This window comes from Mustela putorius, unplaced genomic scaffold (assembly GCF_011764305.1).
Source record: "Mustela putorius furo isolate JIRA1106 unplaced genomic scaffold, ASM1176430v1.1 tig00003987_pilon_pilon_pilon, whole genome shotgun sequence".
Classification (NCBI taxonomy): Eukaryota; Metazoa; Chordata; class Mammalia; order Carnivora; family Mustelidae; genus Mustela; species Mustela putorius.
The window spans coordinates 14081969-14103584 of record NW_025422126.1 but is presented as its reverse complement, the minus strand read 5'-3'; the positions used below and the strand labels follow the sequence as shown (position 1 = coordinate 14103584).

General features: G+C 38.5%; 1 protein-coding gene across 18 annotated transcripts in view; it reads left to right on the top strand.

Moving 5' to 3' along the window:
- The window catches only part of DLG2 (discs large MAGUK scaffold protein 2), a 1545411-nt gene that overhangs the window by 986094 nt on the left and 537701 nt on the right, over positions 1-21616 (top strand). For all 18 annotated transcript variants that reach the window (XM_004763483.3, XM_045071283.1, XM_004763486.3 and 15 more), the window contains one exon: positions 17701-17870. In XM_004763483.3, coding sequence (XP_004763540.1) covers positions 17701-17870 — 170 coding nt within the window. The remainder of the gene's footprint in view (positions 1-17700; positions 17871-21616) is intronic.

Sequence of the window (21616 nt, the reverse complement as noted above, 5' to 3'; positions counted from 1 at the left end):
CTTTGTGGAAGGAAGTTAAAATTCTCACAGATAGGGACTCCTGGGTAGCTCAGTGGCTTAAGCCTCTGCCTTCGACCTGAGTCGTGATTTCAGAGTTTTGGGATTGGACCCCACATCCTGCTCCCTACTCAGCAGGGAGCCTGCTTCCCCCTCCCACTCTGCCTCTCTGCCTACATGTGATCTCTCTCTGTGTCAAATAAATAAATAAATATTTTAAAATCTCACAAATATTAGAGGAAATCAGGTTAACTGTTCCTGGATCAAGTACTTACCACATACAACTGAGTTTGAAATGTCTGCAGACTGGCTCTAGTACTCCTTATTACATTTGTTTTGTGTTGTTGTTTGTTTTTTAATCATAAACCAGAAGTTTTCTTTTGCATTATAGCTGAATGAATTAGCAACAATAGTTTTTACTGAGTAACACAAAGCTTCTAGAGAATGTTAGCATCCAAGACAGTATCCATATAATACCCTGACCTAAGACAATTTACAAGTCAACCTCAGGCAAGTGACCTAAAATTAGTCAGTAAACACCCAGGATTTGGGCCCAAATCATTTTTAGTTATACAAGTTAGTCTGGTAGTTAGCACACAGACATCAGGGGCATGATTTAAAATCTACAATACCCTATTACTAATTAAAATGCTGGTATTATTTCCCTTCTACTCCTCCCTCCATTAACTCCTTTAAATATTATAGTCTAATTTAGTAGTAAATTACTAAAGAGAAAAACATGACCATTAGGGGGAGGGGAAAAAAAAGCAATTCTTCCTTTCAGAAAACAATGACTTAGAGAAGGAACTATTATCTGGTTCCTTTGTTTATGACTGTACTAAAACACAAATAAACTCTAATATTCATTATCTCAGACATGTATTATTGTCAAAATACATATATATTTTAGAGCTTCATTTAAAGATACTATCTTGACTAATGTGTTGTACGGGGCATTAGAGTACCAGAGCTGCTTTATTGCCATAAACTCATCTCAGCATTCCCGTGTCTCTGGCATTCAGTTAGGGGCATGGAACATGCATATCTGAGCCAAAAAAAAAAAAATGTGGGCAGAACGTTTTTGCATGAATGTGGGGAATGGGAAGGGGTAGCCTCAGGACTTTCAGTGTAGTGGGGTGAGAGATCTTGAGTGGGCTTATACCACTGTCATCAACTCCAGTGGCACTCACTGAAGTTGGGAAATTGAGTGAAGTGACAAATATAAGGGGCAAAGCACGACTTGTGACCCACTTGTCCTATAAGTATTTCCTGAGTATTCTGCTATGTATCAGACACTTGGAGCTGGGATAGAGCAGGAAACAGGAAAAGCAGGATGTGTGCTGTCAGTGCTCTCTCACAGGGGACATAGAGTGGAAGCGAGCACTATGACAGGAAAGCACATGCGCTGTTCTGTGACCTGACCTAGCCTAGGGGTATATCCAAGGAAACCTTGCAGAGGGGAGGTATGTAAGCTGAGACGGACAAGGTGAGTGCTAGCAGAGAGAAAAGGGGTGGAGGAGTCTCTGGGCAGAGAGAGTATGTCCAAAGCCTTAAGGCAAGTAGGGGCCAGTCCACTGGGACTAGAGCTGGGAAGTGAAGGTGGACAGACCCGAGATGAAAAGAAAGAGTTGCACCTGAGAAAGCATACTATCATGCCATAGTAATTTTTCCTTATCCCTTGAAAAGCATCACGAAACGTTGAATGTTTCCGTGAGAGAATGGCTGAACTGATTTGTTATTTATAACGATCACCCTGATTGCTGTGGGAGTCTGCCTTGGCTAACAAGAGCACACGCAGGGGGAGCAGCTTGGGGAGCTATTGCATCGTTCAGGTGATGAATGATCGGAGTTTGGACCGAGATGCTGACAAAAAGACTGAGAGAAGTGAGACAGATTCTGAAATAAACTGAAGGTGTAAACTGGGAAAGGCTTAACGACTAATTGGAGTTGGATGTGAGAAGAGGTTGTATTCCCTCTGACAAATCGGCAGTGCCTTCTCTGTCCTGGGCCCCACTTCATGTGCTAGGTGTACAACAGCCTTCACTTCATGATGACCACCCACTAGAATTATTGGAGTGATTCTGAGGTGGGAACATGAGAATTGGTAAAGACTGGTAGAGGATCAATGCTGGAAGATAAGTTTAATAGTTCTTTTTTTGAACAAGATTAGGTTTAAGATGCCTGGGAGGAATTTCCAGTGGATGTATCACGCAGTCAGTCGAACATAGAGTTTGGGAACTCTGAGAGATCTGGCTGGAAGCGTAACTGTGAAACATTGAAGTCAAGGAAATTTAGAGACTTCCTTGAAAATGTATACAATAACAAGAAATACCCCTCCAAGAAGTAGCCTGCCATTTCGCATGGGTTTTTCTTTGCCACTTTTCCACTTATGGTGATTGTTATCCTATTTTACAAAAGAAAGGTATTATGTCCTAACCATCCCAAATCCCACTATGGCTCTATTTGCTATTTAGTGCTATTTTACTACTAATTTAACAGTATTAAATTACTTCTAGGTTTAAAGGAATAATCTGAAATAATGTGGCTCAGATGAGTTAGTCAATGACTTTCATCATTGAAGTTAATGAATAATTAATGGATAATAAATTCTTTAAGTCATGTGGTTTCCCATTCTTTGCTCTTAATGAAATTGAAAAGGAATTATAATCTGACAGATCATTAAAATAGTTTTAATGATAGCTTACAGGATTTGAGGCATTTTACTTAGAAGGAATTCAAAGTTCTCTTTCTATCTCCATCTACTCGTTTTTGTGATCAAGTTTTCTCAGCACTAAGATTTGTAGAAATGAAAAATAGAAATTCTGACTCTTGTTTTATATTAGCCTTAATTTATATTTATCAATGGAAACACGAGGTAATTTTAAAATGCTTCACTTACTCCACGAAGGAATGAAGCCCTAATATGATTGCATTTTTATTGTTTTTAGATAAGCATCTGCCTTCTGCTCAGGTCATGATGCCAGGGTCCTGGGATTGAGACCCACATCAGGCTTCCTGCTAAGTGACAGCCTGCTTCTCCCTTTCCCATTCCCCCTGCTTGTGTACCCCCCCCCCAATTTCTCTCTGTCAAACACATAAATAAATAAATCTTTAAAAAATAATTAAAATAACTCAGTCAAAATAATTTTTTGACATTTAGAGGCTTATATCACAGGAAATTTTTAAAATCATAGGATTTATATTTGTATATGTTTTTATTTTATATAAGTATGTTAGGGTGATCTGTATAAGATGTTTGAACATAGAATATATTAGGGTGAATGAAACTGAAATGAAAGCATAAATTCAAGATTAAAAAAAGAAAAGAAAATTTCCAATTCCTCCAAAAGTTCTTGTTAATTTATATTTTAAATTGATGGTCATGGATTTCAAATTGATATACATTTACATTCCACTATATAAATTTGAAATGATGATGTAACCATTGAAAATAAATTTTATAATTCACAATAAACCAGAAATTAAATCCTTTGCTATTATTTAAATTTCCAATGAAAAAATTAGATGTCAACTTAAAACATACAAAAGAGCATAGTTTGTTTTTCCTTTTGTTTTCTAAGTATAAAGGTCAATAGATTGAAAGAGAACTCAAATGAGGAGGTAAAAGGAGGTGATCAGAGTGGTAGGGAGATGGGCAGGAGGGTCAGGCAGGAGAAGAACACTTCAAGGCAGTGGTAGGCAACTGGCTTCAACATTGTCATAAGATAACTAAGATCAGGACTAAAGAGACTGCGTTAGATTTGGCCCAAACCAGATTTGTGAATTTAGTAGGAACATTTTCTGTATTTTTCTTGTTAGGGGCATTGTGAGGAGACAGGATTAAAATGGGGTAAAGAAAGAATGGGAAGGAAGAAATAGAGAATATGTGTAATTAACTCATTTGATAAATTTGATTTGTAAAGAGGAAAGAGGACAGCAGCCAAGAGGTCATGTCAGATTAATGGAAAGATTTTCAAAAGGTAAGAGATATCAGAACATGTTTGAATATTCCAGGACTGGGCGAAGTAGAGAAATGAGATTTAAGGATATAGGATATAAAGAGATTAAATGATCAGGTAAGGTCTTTAAAAAAAAAAATGAATTGATGGACATTTGGTGTCAGAAGGGACACTTCCTCCACTGCAATAGGAAGAGAGTAGAGGACATGGGCTTACATGTAGTTAAGCATGTAAATCTGGCAGAATCAATGGAGGGATTTCTCATCAGATAGTTTTTCTCTCTTGGAAGCAGGAAGAAAACTTATGCACTGGAAGTGGCAAAAGAAAAAAAAAAAAACAGGTTCAGAGATTATCATTGCAGAACAAGGAACAGCCAGCTGACCAGGCGTTTGAGATGATGAATTTATAATGACTCCTGTCACCTACTGATTTTCTCCAGCACTTCAGTGTTCAGAGCTGTGGAAGAGGCAATGGAGGAGACAGAGAGTTGTGCTCAATCAGGTTTAGGGTTTTGGCAGACAGTTGTCATAGAAGAACCAAGTGGTAGCCGCATAAACAGGAGTGATAAATGGCAAGGAAATAAGACCAGCAGCCCTAAGATGAATGTGTAATTTTTATTTCCATTTTTTAAAACTCTTTTAAAAGATTTATTTATTTATTTTAGAGATAGAAAGAGAGTGCAAGCAGAAGGGACAGAGGGAAAGGGAGAGAGAATCTCTAGCAGACTCCAGGCTGAGCATGGAGCCTGACACAGAGCTTGATCTCAGCACCTGGAGATCATGAGTGGAGCAGAAACCAAGAGCTGAACACTTGAACACTGAACACTACATCACCCAGAAGCCCCTTTATTTCCATCTTTTATCTGCTACGTGAATTTGAGTCAGTTATTTAACTTGTCTAAGTCTTAGGTTTTCCCACTTGAAGATGTAAAATTACCCACATGACGTATTTCCAGACTTCGAGAATAAAATAGATAATGTTGTTGAAATGTTTTATGAACACTGTTTCTGGAGGTTACTACATTTGTTGTCATAGGAGTCCCATGAAATGTGTAGATCTCTTTTGCATCTCTTTCTGGTCTCCTTTAGAGAGGTCCCCCAATAATGGGTCCGTGATTAAAGGAGTGAGACTGATACAAAGCAAAGGTCAAGCAAAGTTTTATTTCACGCCAAGCATCAAGAATCAAACTGACCGGCCAGGACCGTCTCTTACAAAGAGGCGACCCCTCCCTGCCTTACAGACTTTTATACAGCAAACTTTTATAGGGCAAAGACCATGTGGTTGGGCCTGGCCACACACAGGTGGCCAATGAAATTGTAACACACAGAGAAAGCTGCACAGTCATGCTAGGTCACACAGGCGTGGCCAATTGAATTACAGTTTACCCTATAGTAGCTATTTGAACTAGCCTATCACCTTGGCCAGAATTAGCACCCAAAAGGTGCCCAAAAGGTGGGGCCCACACTCCTTGGTAGCTAGGGAGACAGTATGCATGCCCCACTGATTGGATGTCTCCGCCTCGCCCGACTGGATTCATCCCTGCATTCGGGCTGTTATCTCCACCCTATCTGACCCACCCTTGTATTTGGGCTTTGTTACCTGGGACTGGTTTCCCAGACTTAGGGGAGGCGGGCAGAGTCAGTTTGAGTTTTACTGCATAAATAACATCACTGTTTAACTGGACGGAATCGCTCTGGCTATATAGGCCCTTACACTTTATCTTCTGGAAGCTTCTCTTCTCTGCCGCCCTGGTGCCTATGGTCTCCTCTAATAAATTTTTCCATGAAATTACCCCTCATTGTTCCCCTGTTCTTCCTATCTCTAAAATAAAGTCCCATCGTCTACATGGAGAGGCATTCATAATGACAGACAACAATGGACTTATTAGTATTTTAAAAGAGAAAATTATGAATCAGATGAAACCCATTTACTGAAAGAGAGATGATATCTGCAGCAAAGGATCCTATTTGGTGCCTGTAACCCCTTCTGGCTACCATCCTGAGGCCTCTGAGTTTTGCCTCCGTAGCCGAGAACAAGTGTAAGGACTAAGTATACCATTTGCAAACATACCAATTCAACCATTAAATCAACGAGCACTCGTTTGGGTTTTATAGAATCATAGAATAGTACCAGTTTCAAAATGTGTCATGAGTTTTCATCACAACAGTAATTTGAATTTATTTTATGAAATATGATTTAGCCTCAGAAAGAGATGAGGGGTATGGGTATTATGAAATCACATAAACAATAACAGCTGATTATTGTAACTTAGAAAAGGTCAAAAACAGCATCACTAATCATCTACCCTCAAAAATTACTACCTCTAAGCAATTTAGCATTATCTGCTGGATAGGAAATTGCTCACAGCCTTTGCCAGTACTAAATAACTCTGATAATTATGGGTTTAAATTTAAGAAGGGCTTTGAACTAGAACTATCAGAATTCAAATCTGGATAGCAAGATTATGTATACTTTGTTGTTGACAAACCCAATCCAAGTTAGGTAGACCTCCCCTTTATGCGTCCATCCCTTCATTCATTAATCTATTTGCGATTCAGCTGTTTACTGAGTGACTGCTATGAGCTTGGCACTGTCCTAGAGTAAGATGGTCAACAAGACAAGGTTTCTGTTCTAAGGAACTTAAATTTTTGTCTGTTGGTCAGGAAATCAATAAATACACAAAATACCACAAGTAAGAAATGCTATGAAAAGAATGAAGCAGAATGTTGTAGGATGAATTCCTGGTAGCTACTTTCAGTTGGGTGCTCAAGGTAGGCTTCTTGAAGGAGGTGACACTTAAGGTAAGATCTTACTGACAAAAAGGACCTAGCCAAGCCAAGATAAGGGAAAGACTTTCAAAGCTGAAGGAGTACTAAGATGAAGTACCCTAGGGCAGAGATGAGCTAGGTACCTACTAGAAGAAAGTAGGGCCATTGTGGTTAGAATAAAGGGGACGGGGTGGGGGTAGACGATGAGAGCATGGGAAGAAGTGGGAGCCAGGAATGACATAGAAGACTGGTAAAGGGTTTCAATTTTATTTCATGTGATACAGGAAGAGGTTGGAGGACTTCAGGAAACAGTGAGTAACACCATCCAATTCACATTTAAAAATCAGATTCACAGACCTGTACCCCTGGGGATAAAAATATATGTTTATAAAAAATAAAAAATTATATATATAAAAAAAAATCAGGTACTCTGGCTTGCGTGTAGAGAACAGGAGTGGGAACAGTGAGCCAGCACATCCACGTAGAAGTGTGGTTACTTGGACTGGATGGTAGTAGTGGAGGTGGAGGGAAATGGATGCATTGGGATCTATTTTGCAAGATTGATCTTGATGATAGATTGCAGACACAGGGTATGGGAAGGAGAGGGAACCAGGAAAACTGAGTGGATGGTGGGAGCCCACTGTGAAGAGCTGGGCCAGCCACTGGCAATAAAAAAATAGAGACAAGATATCTTAATTCACAGAGCTTAAATTCTAGTGGGGGAAAATCTAATAGATAAGAAAATAAATAGGGGCGCCTAGGTGGTTCAATCAGTTAAGTGTCCAACTCTTGATTTTGGTGCAGGTCATGATCTCAGGGTCATGAGATGGAGCCCTGTGTCTCGTGCTTAAGGTTCTTTCCTTTTCCCTCTTCCCCTCCTCCCCGCTGTGTGTGCACACACACTCTCTCTCTCAAGAAAGAAAGAAAGAGAAATAAATGAATTTAGAGAGGTATGTTATTTGCTATTGAACTATACATATGCTGAGAATTGCTTCCCTTTAACAACCAATGAATTTACTTACCATGAAATTTAATATTTACAATTTTAAGAGTCTTCAAAGATGCCAACAATTTCCTCTTAAATATTTTATACACCTTATGGACTGCTGAAATCACTTATCATCAGATAATATGTATTTGCTCTGTAGAAGTGTACAGAACATCAGCTGGTTCATAAGCTAGTGTACACGCGCCATGGGGGAGCATCAGGGGGCACCTCATATATTCCTAGTAAGTGAAGAACAGTGCAAAGTAAGCAGCAAGATTGCAAGCAGTTTGCCACATAGTATATACTCGAATTTTTGCTGAATTCTCTTTCTATGGAAATTAAGCTCCAAAAATTATGACAATCACAAGAAAAATAAATGAAAACGTGAAATTAAAACACCAACTCTGAAGTTTGGAAGATGTACTTAAGCTAGAGCTAGTCTTACGTTAAGTGAAACAGGCTGCTGTCCTTATGACATAATTAGGGTCTTCTTGTCAATCTCCTCCTCTCCACCCCCATGTCAGGGGCCATCTGTACCTTTCTCATTCACCACTGTATCTTTGTGCCCACACAGCACCTGGCACTATGTAACAGAAGCTCAGTAAATGTTGGTTGAAGGTGCATCTTTGTGCATATCAGATATATTACATTTCTCAACTAATATTTGAGATCTTATCATTGTGATTACTTGCTCTTTTTATTTGTTTAGACCTTGGCCTCTTCCCGGAATTCTTTTTTACCTTTTTCCAATGCAAACAGAGTTGTAAATAATAGCTTGTTTCTTCCAGTGATTACATTTGAGTTGATTCTATTTATAGAAGAGAAACAAGATGACATAAGACATAGCCTTCTCATGGGGCAAGGTCCCTGGAGAGGATGAGGAAAACATGGATACTGGCAGCAAAGATGTCATTGACTAACTTCCCTATTTTTAAAATCCATTCATTTATTAATCAAATATATATTCACTGCCTGCTGTGCCAGGCATGATACTAGACACTGAAGATACAAAAAAATGAATTTAAGATAGAATTTCTCTCATGTGACTCATGATTCATAGGTAGATATAAAAGTTTAAACAAAACATTTCCTCTTTTTCCTTACCTCCCTTACTAGATATCCATCAGCATATCTAGTAGGTTCGAATTAGCCCTCTCATCATCGCTCCCCTTCTATCTAATTGCCTCTGCCTGGTTTAACCCAGGCTAACAAATCTTTTATCAGATTATACAATAGCCTCTAACAACAGTCTTTGTTTTCTTCTACCCTAACTCCACCTCTGAAATCTAAGCAAGTCTCCCTACCTCTATATCCTACCTAGAGAGATTCTTCTTCTTCTTTTTTTTTTTTTTCCTAAAATCTATTCTAGCTAAGCACTACAATGGCTTTCTACTGCCTGTAGGTTCAACTCTGATTCCTCAGCAGGTTTTACAAGGTCTGGAAGACTTGGTCTGTGGTCCTCACTTCACCGGCCTAAACTATTCCAGGAACACTTCTCCCTCTATTCATCAGGCCAACTTCTTCTTGTTACCCTGTATCCTATATTGCTCTCACCACAGAACTTAAAATACCAAAATTTAGTAGTTTGTTTTTCTATCTTCCCTGTTGAATCAAAAAGCTACATCAGAATTGGCATTAGTCTTAAAGGATGGGTAAGGTTCTTAGACAAATGTAGAGGCTGGAGGTGGTTATTCAGGCAGAGGGACAGTCCTAGTCTATGAACTGGATGTTTGAAGAAACTGTTAATGACGTAGCAAGAGACAGGGCTGAGGAGGTGAATCACAGCCAGATTATAGAAAGACCTGTTTATTGTGTAAAGGTCTGTGAGCTTTATCCAAAAAGGATTCAGTTTATGTCCCACAGAGCCCCATGAGTAGGCGCTGGCCTATAGAAAGCCTTCACGTCAATTAGAAAAAGATACCCACTTCAGCAGACCCAGGACAGCACCAGGGCATTTGGCTTGGAGAGAGGGCTTGCCTTGGATTTCTTTCGGTACTCGCTAGCTCAGTCATATGCCGTGCCCTCTTTCTGGATCCCTTGGAGCCCTCTGAGAAGTCACAAATGAGGCCTTCCACCACGCTGCACTGTGACACCATTCCCTCCCCAATGCAGAAATTACAGAAACTCTGCTTTTGTTTTATACAATTATACACTATATGGCTTTTGAGAAAGATTTCATTTGAAGAAAGAGCTTCTTGGATTTTTTAAAATCCTTGAAAATCTGTAGGCAGTGGAGAGCAATTAAAAGACTATTAAATAGAAGAATAAAGCAATCAGGTGTGTTTTTAATAATACCATCCTGGCAATAAACTGAAAATGGATTATAGAGAGCAAAGCTGACATGCAGACTGGCAAGAGGTTGATCCTCACCCCCAGAATCCAGGTAATTAATAATAAGAGCCAGATCTTAGATAGGGTAAGTGAAGATAAAGGGAAGACCTTAAACAAACAAACAAAAAGTGACATTTCGATGTGTGGTTGAGAAAGAAGCACTTTCCACTTTGGGTGATGGCATAATTTACCTTGAGAGAGAATAAAAAATAATGGAGAGAGTTGTTCATTGGGAAGAGAGGAGGATAATTTGGCATTCCTCCCCATTTGAGATGCACTCCAGATTTTCATACAGAGATAGATGCCAGGATAAGCTGACCTTGAACTTAGATTTATAGAACACCAGAGCCAGAAGAGAATTTAACATCCCTGAATCCAACTTAACATTGGGGGTTGTTAAATAATGACCTATTTAACTGGAAAGGGGCAGGACCAGAATTAGAATTCACATCTGGTTATAACTCAGTATTCTTCTCAGAATACCACGTTCCTTGTGGTTCTCAACTTTTCGCTGAAAATTTCAATATCATTAAGTCATATTTAATTAGAATGAGAAGATGTATAATTATGAAGTTCATATTATGTTGATTCCTGCTTCTGGGATTGGAACATGTTGCGTAGAGAAAAACAAGAAATCAAATTCAACATTCTTAAATGTATTTCTTAATGTGTATACTCACTTTTAGATTCTGTGGGGGCACCAAGTCTATCTATAGCTTTTTGGTGAGAATCTACCATGTATTTATACTTTACTCATTAGGTGCCATGGAGATTTGATTGATTAGGAAATAGTTTATGAAGCTATGGCTTATAAACATGTCCTGGAATGAGGCTGGTCTTGATTAGGGCTTTGCAAGTCACCATGAAATAAAATGCAGAGATGGGAATGAGCTCATTATCTTCTCAGGACAATGATGATATGAATTAGCTAGAACAGGGGCTTGAGAGGGGTCAGATTTAGAGTCCCTTCAGTAATGTTTATTCATTTGTAAGTGACAGCCTCGTGCCAGACATTGGTAATGCAAAGATAAACAGTTTTTATATGGGTTAAGTAACTCTTGATGAATGTTGAGGGAGAGGAAATGACGATAGAGTTGCTTCCAGAAGCCAAAGCTGGGCTGGTGTGTCTGGATGGAGAGGAGGGGGGTGCAACTTAACCTGGCAGTCAGGTAAAGCAGCTAGGAAGCTACTGCACTGACCCAGATGGGAGGTACGAGGACCTCGTTTCATAAACTGATATGCAGTTCAGTCTGCAGAAAGAGTATTCATCTGAATGGGCTAAGTAATTCCCAGTCCTATGATCTTTTCCCTTTGAAATTCCCATTTCATGCCTCTTTTCCATGTTTACCCACTAAGTACCTGGCTCAAGATTTGCTGCTGGCCTCCCTGATTTTCTGGGAAAGTGCCGAAAGACCAATCACTGATGCTGAAATAGCCAATTTCTTCCCCCATTGTGGAAAGCTGTGATCTTTCCCAGATGACAGCTGCAGAGAATCCTGCAAACATTTTATATAAGGGAAATGAAGTGGCAAATACAGAGAAACAGTACATTCACTGTAGGGGATGGCTTCTATGGATCATAAACCAAGTTACTCTTACTCAGAATTAGAGACACAAGATGAAGCCCTATTTTTTAAAGTGTAGAATGAAGTGGCCACCGCTTGGTCTTTGCTAAAGGAAAAGAGTGACAGACAGGAAATGAGTGCTGGAAAATGCCTTACATATTGCACAGTCTCACACATTGTGGCAGCCCAGGTCTCCTGGTCCAAATGCATTTAGAGACTTCATGATAATGAAAAGCTGCAACACTCAGGGAACTGGCTCTAGAGTCAGCTCAGGACTTTTATCACAATCAATTTGATCTACATAAGATTGAGTATTCCTGTTCGTTTTAGAATGAACCAGATATGAGCCAAGTGAGTGACTATTTAATACATAGCACAATAGTTTTCAGAGTATGGTCCCAGACCAGCATGGCCAACATTACCTAGAAATTTGTTAGAAATATAAGCCTTCTCTCCTGCCCCAGACCTACTGAATCACAGACTCAGAGTGGAGCCCAGAAATCTGTGGTTTACTGAGCTCTCCAAGTAACTAGCGCATGCTAAAGTTTAATAGCCCTTGATCTAGAATTTGTTATTTGCCTTGGCTTTACTGTTGGCCAGTATGATCCTTGACCCCATTGATGGTTACTCAGTAGTTGGGATTGGCCCTTAAATAAGTCTCAAAATTATTTTTAACCGGAAGAATGTGGATAGTAGGGTACATGAGATTTAAGACTATGTAGACATAACTTACTGTCATTATAAACCTCTTTGTGTTCCAGTTTCTGTTGCAAAATATATAAGCATATCCATAAGCATAATATAAGTATAGTTCAGGGCTTTTATAAATACTGTATTTTTAAAAGGACAGGAGACCCACTGAAATTTGAATATAAGACAAACACAAGTACATTTAGTATGTCTCAGACATGTTATAGAATATAGTTATACTAAGAAAAGTGTTTGTTTTTCTGAATTATTATTAGTGTTTCTTGAAAGATCTTATTTATTTATTTATTTATTTATTTATCAGAGAAAGAGACAGAGCCCAAGCAGGGAGAGCAGCAGGAAGAAGGAGAAACAGGTCCCCTGCAAGGAGCAAGGAGCCTGATGTGGGACTCGATCTGAGGTCGCTGGGATCATGACCTGAAGCAAAGGCAGACACTTAACCAGCCAAGCCACCCAGGCACCCCTATTATTAGTGTTTTATTTGAAAGCCAAATTTAGCTTGATATTTTAAACTTTTTATTTGCTAAATCTGCTAACCCTATTAATATTACCCACTGACTTCCTTGCAGTGGGACATGGGACAAGCCAGTTGAGGTGAGGATTACTTCCTAGAAGACAAGACGAACTTAAGTATTAAAATGAAAATAAGATATAGCTAAAGGAAATAATGCATGTGATCAGTTAAGCACTGATCACAAAGTCTGTCTATATTTGTTAGAAATTTTTGTTGTTTGGGCATTTGGGTCGCTCAGTCAGTTAAGCATCTGCCTTCATCTCGAATCATGATCCCCAGGTCCTGGGATCTAGTTCCATATCAGTCTCCCTGCTCTGCAGTAGAGCGTAAAATTAAAGGGGAATTACATTACTCGTCATCAAATAAGACCTCCTGAAAGCCCTCTCTTTACATTTTTCTTTCTCCAAACCTCATTCACCTCATTTCTTCCTCTCTTTCTCGTGGAAGATGTCAGAAACCCTTTCAGTATCCTGATTGTATTGCTCTTCCTTTGTCTCCCTGCTGTATCTTCTTTCTATAGTTACATCTTATCTTTATTAGGCAAATCACTTACTGCCTTTTCATGACTACGATGTTTTACCCTTGTCTATACTGAGACTTCACATACATTATCCCATCTGATCCATGCAGCAATCTTTTCCCTGTTTCCAGATGAAGAAACTGAGACTGTGAGATGTCATGTGACTTATCCCAAGCCACACTGCTCTTAAGTTCTAGAGGGGGGCCAACATTCCATGTGGATGGGGTATGCCAGGGCTCCCAGGCCTACGTTCTTAGATTCTCGGCCCTGATATATGCCCATTTTAGGACCTGGCATAAAACCCAAAAGCAAAAATACGCTTTTTAAAACACCTGCAATCTCTATGTTCACAAAGAACTAGAGCTGAAACTTTGTTATCTTTCCTTTCAGTTATTTTAAATGCATAACGAACAGGGATGTTTCCATTGTAACACCAGCATTTGGTGCTCATTTATAGTGAATCAACGCTTTAAAAAATGCAGAAAATCACAAAGTTTATTTTCCAACAAAATACTTTAATACCTATGCAAGAGTATATATTTCTTGTTCTTTTAAATTGTGTCTTCAAAGTGGAACAAATAATTTGTCAGGTATTATTTGACTTTTCAGTGATACTGTATCATGTTCCATAATACTTACCTGTTTAATGCAAAATTTAGGTGTGATTCTGTTGACATGTTAATGATAAAATGTCCTTTTTATTTCTAAGACATTTTCTGTAAGGAAAAAAACAGAATTCTGAAGAAAATGAGACAAGAAAAAGATTTAAATTAGGCTTTTAATCTCTTGGATAGTTCCATTTCACAAAATGAATATTGTAGACTTAAATTTGAAACAGCGAGCACTGGAAAATGAAACCATCAACTTAGTTGCATGGCTAGAGAGGAGATGTTTATATAAATGAATTTCTAATTCATATCAAGAATGTGATAAAGGCTGTACTTTTTATTGGGGCATAGTATTACTTGAGTCAGAAGCTAGTGATACATTTATATATTTCAAAATGAATGTGGTGGTGACTTGACTCACAAAGGTTATCTACTAGTAGTGAAAGCAAATTAATTTTAAATAACTGAGAAAATAACTATGATCCTCTAGCCAGATGCTATTTCAAGTGAGTGCCCTACTTCAGCTTGATATTCTTTCCTCTATATTTGAGAATTTGAATATACAAACTCTGCCCCTCATCTCTCTCTATCTCTGCCTTTTTTTTTTTTTTTAATTTAAAATGATCCATTCTGAGGAACTCTGTATCAGCATAGGCTTTAGAAAAAGGCCAAGTCAGGCTGGAATCATGTCCCTGCCCTCAACACCACTGTGACCTTGTCAGTAAATTTCATCATCCGTAGAATGAGAATCAGTGTTTCAGAAATGGGGGAGGGGGGACTTAAGTGCCAGTGAATAAATGAAGTGGCTAGACCGATAGGGCACATAGCCAGCCCTCTTAAATTTTCCATTTCCATCCTGTTCACCTTCCAGTTCGTCCTTGAGCACAGCATCTTTGACTCATCTTTGATCAATAGCTACAGTATGTACTGTACTCTATAGTCCACACACACACACACACACACCCAGATGCATGGCCTGTCTGCTTACTCCTCTCATGAACTGTGGGCACACTTACTCTCTTTTCATGGGGGAGTGAGGTTCAAAGAGATGAAGTGACTTGACCGTGGTCACGCAGCTGGGACTCCAGTCCAAGTGTCCTGAAGGCTATTCCAGTGCTCTTTACACTGCGCTGAAGTTGCCTATTTTCTCCACATGTTCAGGAAAAAAAACATGATTTAGGCTGTGATGTCCTCACCCCTGCAATTGACAATTAAGGATTCCACTGTATTCAAAAGGAAAAATTTAGTACAGTTTGACTAGATACAGCATCCAGAATTTTTTTTTTAAATGTCAGCCACTCCCTTCGATGGAAAGCAGTGTTTTAAGATATGATTAATATTCTGAGCATAGGGCGACAGTAAACACTATGTGTTTGCATTATCATGAGATGACAAAATTACCCACTCTCAAAGGACCAGCTGCTGCAGGGCGGCTGGCACCCGTGTTGCCTACATTTTCAAAACTATTTTAATTGGTAATTTTCCATGTTTTTTTTTTTTTTTTTTTTTTGGTCAGTCAGAGAGGAAGTGTATGTGTAAACCTAATAAAACTATAGCATGTGTTATGATGAAATGACATCATTGAATCTTAATAAGTGAAATTCAGAAATTCAGAATCTTGAAGCTAATCAGCATTCTCATTGAGACAAGAGTGTCTATAACTTAGCTCCCCAAACAAGTATAGAGAAGTTATGGGGGAAAAAATGATAGAAAAATTCTTCCTATATTTTTTGTATAACATTTTCACTACCATGTTATAAGTTTGAATTGATGTATACAGTATATGTGAAACTGTTTGCAACATTTAGATGTATGTGATCTCTAAGAGGAGAATGCCCAACTTTGGAAATTGTAAGACCTAGCCAATTGGATATATGACTGGAAATAATATGACTGAAAGATCATATTCAATTTCTACCCAAATTTCTGACAGCTTTAGACAGAGAACTTGATCACTTGGAACAATTCTCATTTCTGTAATGTGGATAATGACTTACTCACAAGATTATGGAAAGGATCTAGTAGTTAAAATTATAAGTCAAAAATTTTTCACTGCTACCAAATATTAGGTGTAATACATACCAGACTCTTTGCTAAAGATTTACATGTACATTATCTCATTTAATCTTCCCCATAAGTCTTTATTGTAGATGTTAGTACTGTATTTATTTATAGATGTGAACACAGGGCCTAAGAAGCTAATTATCAGTGTTTACCAACTTAGGAAATGGAAGGCCTGGTCATTGAACTTAGACTTATTATTTCATTCATTAAAAAATATTTCCTAAGGAGTGATTGTCCTGAGCGAATCAGGCACTGTTGGGAAGAAGGAAATGGGGAATGGAAGACAAAAAAGCAACCAATCATGTTCACTTTACCCTGTCCACTGTGTGGAAAATGCATTAAATGTTGACAAGAGAGGGTCCAGGGGGAGTAGGTAGAAGGCTGTAGAAATAATCCAGGTGGGAGAGGACTTTGACGTCAACCAGGATGGTGGCAGTGCAGATTAAGAAATGTGGACAGATTGCGGATAGACTGCAGGTAGAGACAAACATGTGGTAGTGGGATGAGGAGGTCAAGCAAGAGTAGCCCCTTATTTCTTACTCTGAGTAACATATTAAACTGAGATAGGCAATATTAGAGTGCATATTCAGAGTAAAGGAAGGAAATCTTTCTAGTCTAAAATTTCATACATTTAACCATTATTAAAGTTTTTACTAGTTATCATGAACATAAAAGAGATTTGAAGTCTATGGCTACATAAATATATATTACCTGGACATTTTTATAGAAAAATGAGATGATTCCTCCTGAAGAGAAAATGTCAAAAATTATGTTACCATAATTCTTGGCTTTCAAAGTAAATACCTAAACCAAAGATTACCTGAAATTTTCTTTGAATTTTGTGAAATCTGAACTTCAATATCTATAATATTGTGATATGAATTTGAGGGAGAAAGGGAAAACAAAACAAAACAAAATATGGGAAGACACTTTACCAGAAAGCTAACGCATTTATTTTAGATGATTAGGTCATGTACATATTTTCTTCTTTCTTCATGGTTACATTTTTCAGATTTTTCTAAAATGACCATATATTACCTTTATAAGTAGCAAATTAAAAATTTGAGAAAATTCATCTATAAGGTTACATTTGTGATGTCTGTATAATCCATAGTAAGTTCTGAGAACCACTGCAATCATAACCCTAGGCAAACCAGTTAGAAACAATTGAAATATGGGATGCCTCGGTGGCTCAGTCAGTTGAGTGGCTGCCTTGGGCTCAGGTCATGATCCGAGGGTCCTAGGATCAAGTCCCACATTGGGCTTCCTGCTCAGCAGGGAACATGCTTCTCCCTCTGCCTCCCATGCCCTCTGGTTGTGTTTTCTCTCTCACTCTCTGACAAATAAATAAATAAAACCTTTTAAAAAAAAATGATGTAACTGACAGCAGCCTCAAAATATGCAGTCATCCGAACTCACAGTGTGTACCACACGCTTCCTGTCCCAGGGAACCCAAGTGCAAGAGGGGCCTGACCAGTAGTGCAAGTTCATTTGGAAAGCCTGGGAAGGCTGGGGAGTTCAAGGTTTCCTTCATTTGAATTGCTTCTTCCAAACAGAAACATTTTAAAATTGCTTGTACTCTTTGCTTCCTCGCTAATTCAGGTTCACTAACAATGATAATATACTTTAAGAAATCTTCCCAGCCACCCTCACTTTTTCTTCTTACCCTGTCTTCCAGGGTCAATGATTGTATCTTGCGGGTGAATGAGGTCGACGTGTCAGAGGTTTCCCACAGTAAAGCCGTGGAAGCTCTCAAAGAAGCAGGGTCTATTGTTCGCCTGTATGTGCGCAGAAGACGACCCATTCTGGAGACTGTTGTGGAGATCAAACTGTTCAAAGGACCTAAAGGTAATAAAATAAAAAATGACTCACAATGAGACACCTGTGACAAACCATTTGGCCAAAATGGATATGCCATAATCCATCGTCAGCGTACTCTCTTCTCTTAGTTTCTGACATTCAGTCCTCGCCTAGAGATCCGAAATGGTGCAGTAGTGGTTTTTACAGAGGTCAAGGAAATCAATACTCTAAATAGGAACTCACAGAAAGAAAAGGACAGATTTATATAGGAATGTCCTTATAGGCAGTGTTTTTATAAACCATTGGCGTTTTCTATAAATTTTTAATTTTACTGTATCATTGTGACTTGGCTGGCACATATATTCCTTCTCATTTTTAAGATCTAAATGGTGACTCCTCATTTAGTAAAACAATAATATGAATGATAATAATTAAACTAGTCTATTTCAAAATAACAGTTATTGTATTTTTATAATACTGTTGTGATTTGTTTTGATTTGTAATACTTTCATGTGTTACACCCAACAAGTACCACATAATATTTTATACTTGCTATAGTCAAAATAGAAAAAATAGAATAGAAAAAAAATTATTTTTTCTAAATTTTATTTATTTTTTCTAAATGCAAATCTCTCTCTCTTTTTTAAAGATTTTATTTATTTATTTGACAAAGGGAGAGAGTTCACAAGTACAGAGAGGCAGGCAGAGAGAGAGGGGGAAGCAGGCTCCCTGCCGAGCAGAGAGCCCCTTGTGGGGCTCAATCCCAGGACCCTGAGATCATGACCTGAGCTGCAGGCAGAGGCTTAACTCACTGAGCCACCCAGGCACCTCTAAATGCTCTCAGATCTCTTGAGTAATTGCAGTTACTCTGGGGAGTCACAGGAACAGTGAGATGAATTATTACACTAATTTTTAAGAACGATCATTTGGGCTATGCTCTTCAGAATGATGACATTTAATATTAGCTTAAAAGTATTTCAAATATTTTAAGAAAAATCCAATAATTGGCTTAACAGTTTTTTAAATATTTTTAGAAGATTATGACTAGATAGTTACTGTATTATTTGAGTAAATCATTTCTCTTTCCCTTAAAATCTACTTAATCTCTAATGCTAAATGGGATTAAAAAGGAAGTAAGTACACTGCCTTCTCTAGAAGGTCGTAATGGCTGGTATTTAAGATCTCAGACCCAGGAGTCAGACAGGACTGAGTTTAAAAGCCCGATTCAGCCACTTACCAGCAGAGTGATATTGGTTGGACCAATCCCCTCATTATTAAATGGGGATCATAATGGTAGTATCTGTCCCACAGGGCTTATGAAAATTAAACATTTAACTAAATCTTGCTGGTTAAAAGTGTAGCCTCCAGAGCTAAAGTGCTACCTCTGCAGCGCACTAGCTGTTTGACCTTGAGCAAATTGCTTAACCTCTCTGAGCCTTAATTTTCTCATCTACAAAATGCAGATAATAATAGTAGTTGTTCCTAGAAATGTGAGGATTAGATGAGCCAATTCACTAAACTAATTAGAACAGTGGCTGGCCCTAATTGACTCCCAAACGAATATTACCTGTATATACATGTTATTTGTAGTATGTTTTACTACAAATAGCTTCAAACTTTGCTACAATTGCTAGGTAATGTAATGAAAATATACAAAGATGCCCCATGGGCTAAATTCAAATGGATTAAAATCACATAATTAAATCTGGAGGAAAAAAAAAGGAAGTAAAGTATTTGCATACCACAGTGTCTGATAGTATGAAAGGAAAGACTTTCTAACCTCTACACATTTACTAAAACCCTATTTGCAATGTGCTCTAAAGATAAACAATTTGAACATCACATGATTTCTATAAAAAATATATGCTATTTACAAATAGCAAGCAGGTATTTCTACAATTCAAATTAATGGTGATTATTCAGCACCACCCTAAAGCGAACACCAGTTTGAAGCACTCAGCAAAGCATTAGCATCTATTAGCAGGCCTCCTGCTAGCTGAGTCACTAGCTAGCTCCCTGACCTCTAGCTGCTCAACAGAGCACTTCAAGGTTCTTGTGAATCCATAGCCAAACCCTTTAATTTTAGCAGGAACAGTTTGGGGGGATCTTTGATGCCAGGGTCCCCTCTGGCTGGTTTATTTCAGTCTGAACTGTTGTCTCCTTTGAGCAGAGAGTAGAGCAGGAATTGCCATAGGACATAAAAAGGGGAAAGTGGGGACAGATGAGTGTAATCCAACAAGAATACCCTGGCAGTAACCCCAAAGTACATGGCAGATGACTGATAGCTTTGGTTTACTGAGGCATAAAAAACTAGGATGTTATCAGAACTTAACCTCACCTCCCAGGAAGCAGGAACTGCCATATCCCTAAAGAGGGGTGTGGACCTGTTAGTCCTGTTGGGATTACATTGAGTCAGTCATACATTTTTATACTGTCACCATCCAAAGGTCACTGATGGGGATTTGTTTTTCTATAAGTTTATTGACACACAAGGAAAGAAAAGGTGTTAGTTATTGTTTAAATTCCTAATGCATTTCCCAGTGCCTTAAACATGGGAAGTGCTGAATTAGTAAGTTGAATAATTAAATTAGATTCTGCACTAAATATGATGGTACCTTACAATATTAACTTTACTGGGTGCCTGGGTGGCACAGTGGGTTAAGCTGCTGCATTCGGCTCAGGTCGTGATCTCAGGGTCCTGGGATCGAGTCCCGCATCGGGCTCTCTGCTCAGCAGGGAGCCTGCTTCCTCCTCTCTCTCTCTCTGTCTGCCTCTCTGCCTACTTGTGATGTCTCTCTGTCAAATAAATAAATAAATAAATAAAATCTTTAAAAAAAAATATTAACTTTACTTAGCACCTCTTAATTCATAGTTTTTGAATGGCAAGATATTTAAAATAAATTTTTTGGGATGCCTGGGTGGTTCAATCAGGTAAGCATCTGCCTTCCACTCAGGTCATGATCCCGGGTCCTGGAACCAAGTCCCACATAGGGCCCTTTGCTCAACAGGGAGCGTGCTTCTCCCTCTGTCTGCAGCTTCCCCTGCTTTAGCTCGCTTTCTCTTTCTCTGGAAAACAAATAAACAAATAAGTAAGTAAATAAAGTCTTTTAAAAAACTAAATAAATTTCTACCAATGTTTAGTTCCTACTGTGGAAACCGTAGTGCTCCCCGGGGGAAAAAGATAATTCAGATGTGATTCTGATGGAAGAATCAGAAAGTTCTCATGGGCAAGAAAAACATAAAGTCAACTAACTTTAATGCAAGGCAAAATGAAATCAGCTCTGTGATGGAATATGTGTCATGATTCATCTTGACCAGGAAAGCCGAAATGCTCCAGAATATTTAAAATTTTAGCATATGCTCACAGGTCCTTATGGACCCTTTGTTGAGGACATGGGCATTCTCTATAGTCCATCAACTCTCTAGCTAACTGGGCTAACTAACCTCGATCACGCATGTGCAATACAGAGCTAACCAGACATCTTCATCAATTTAGTCCTTCAATGACTCAAGGAATATTAAGTATTTATTATGTTCCTGGCACAGAGGCTGACAATGGAGATTCATGGAAAAAGTAGAGATAGTTCTTGCTCAAGGTGATATTAGCCTAATGTAGAAAATACCCATGATGTATATTGGGAAACACACTAGCTCGAATGAGCATAAAAGATTATAAAGTGGCCAATCAAATAGAGGGTCAAAGAAGACTTCTTTAAGGAAGTGCCACTTAAGCTAAACCTTGAAAGAAAAAGAAAAGTAGAAGTAAGCTAGATAAAGGGTAGAGAAGAGCATTC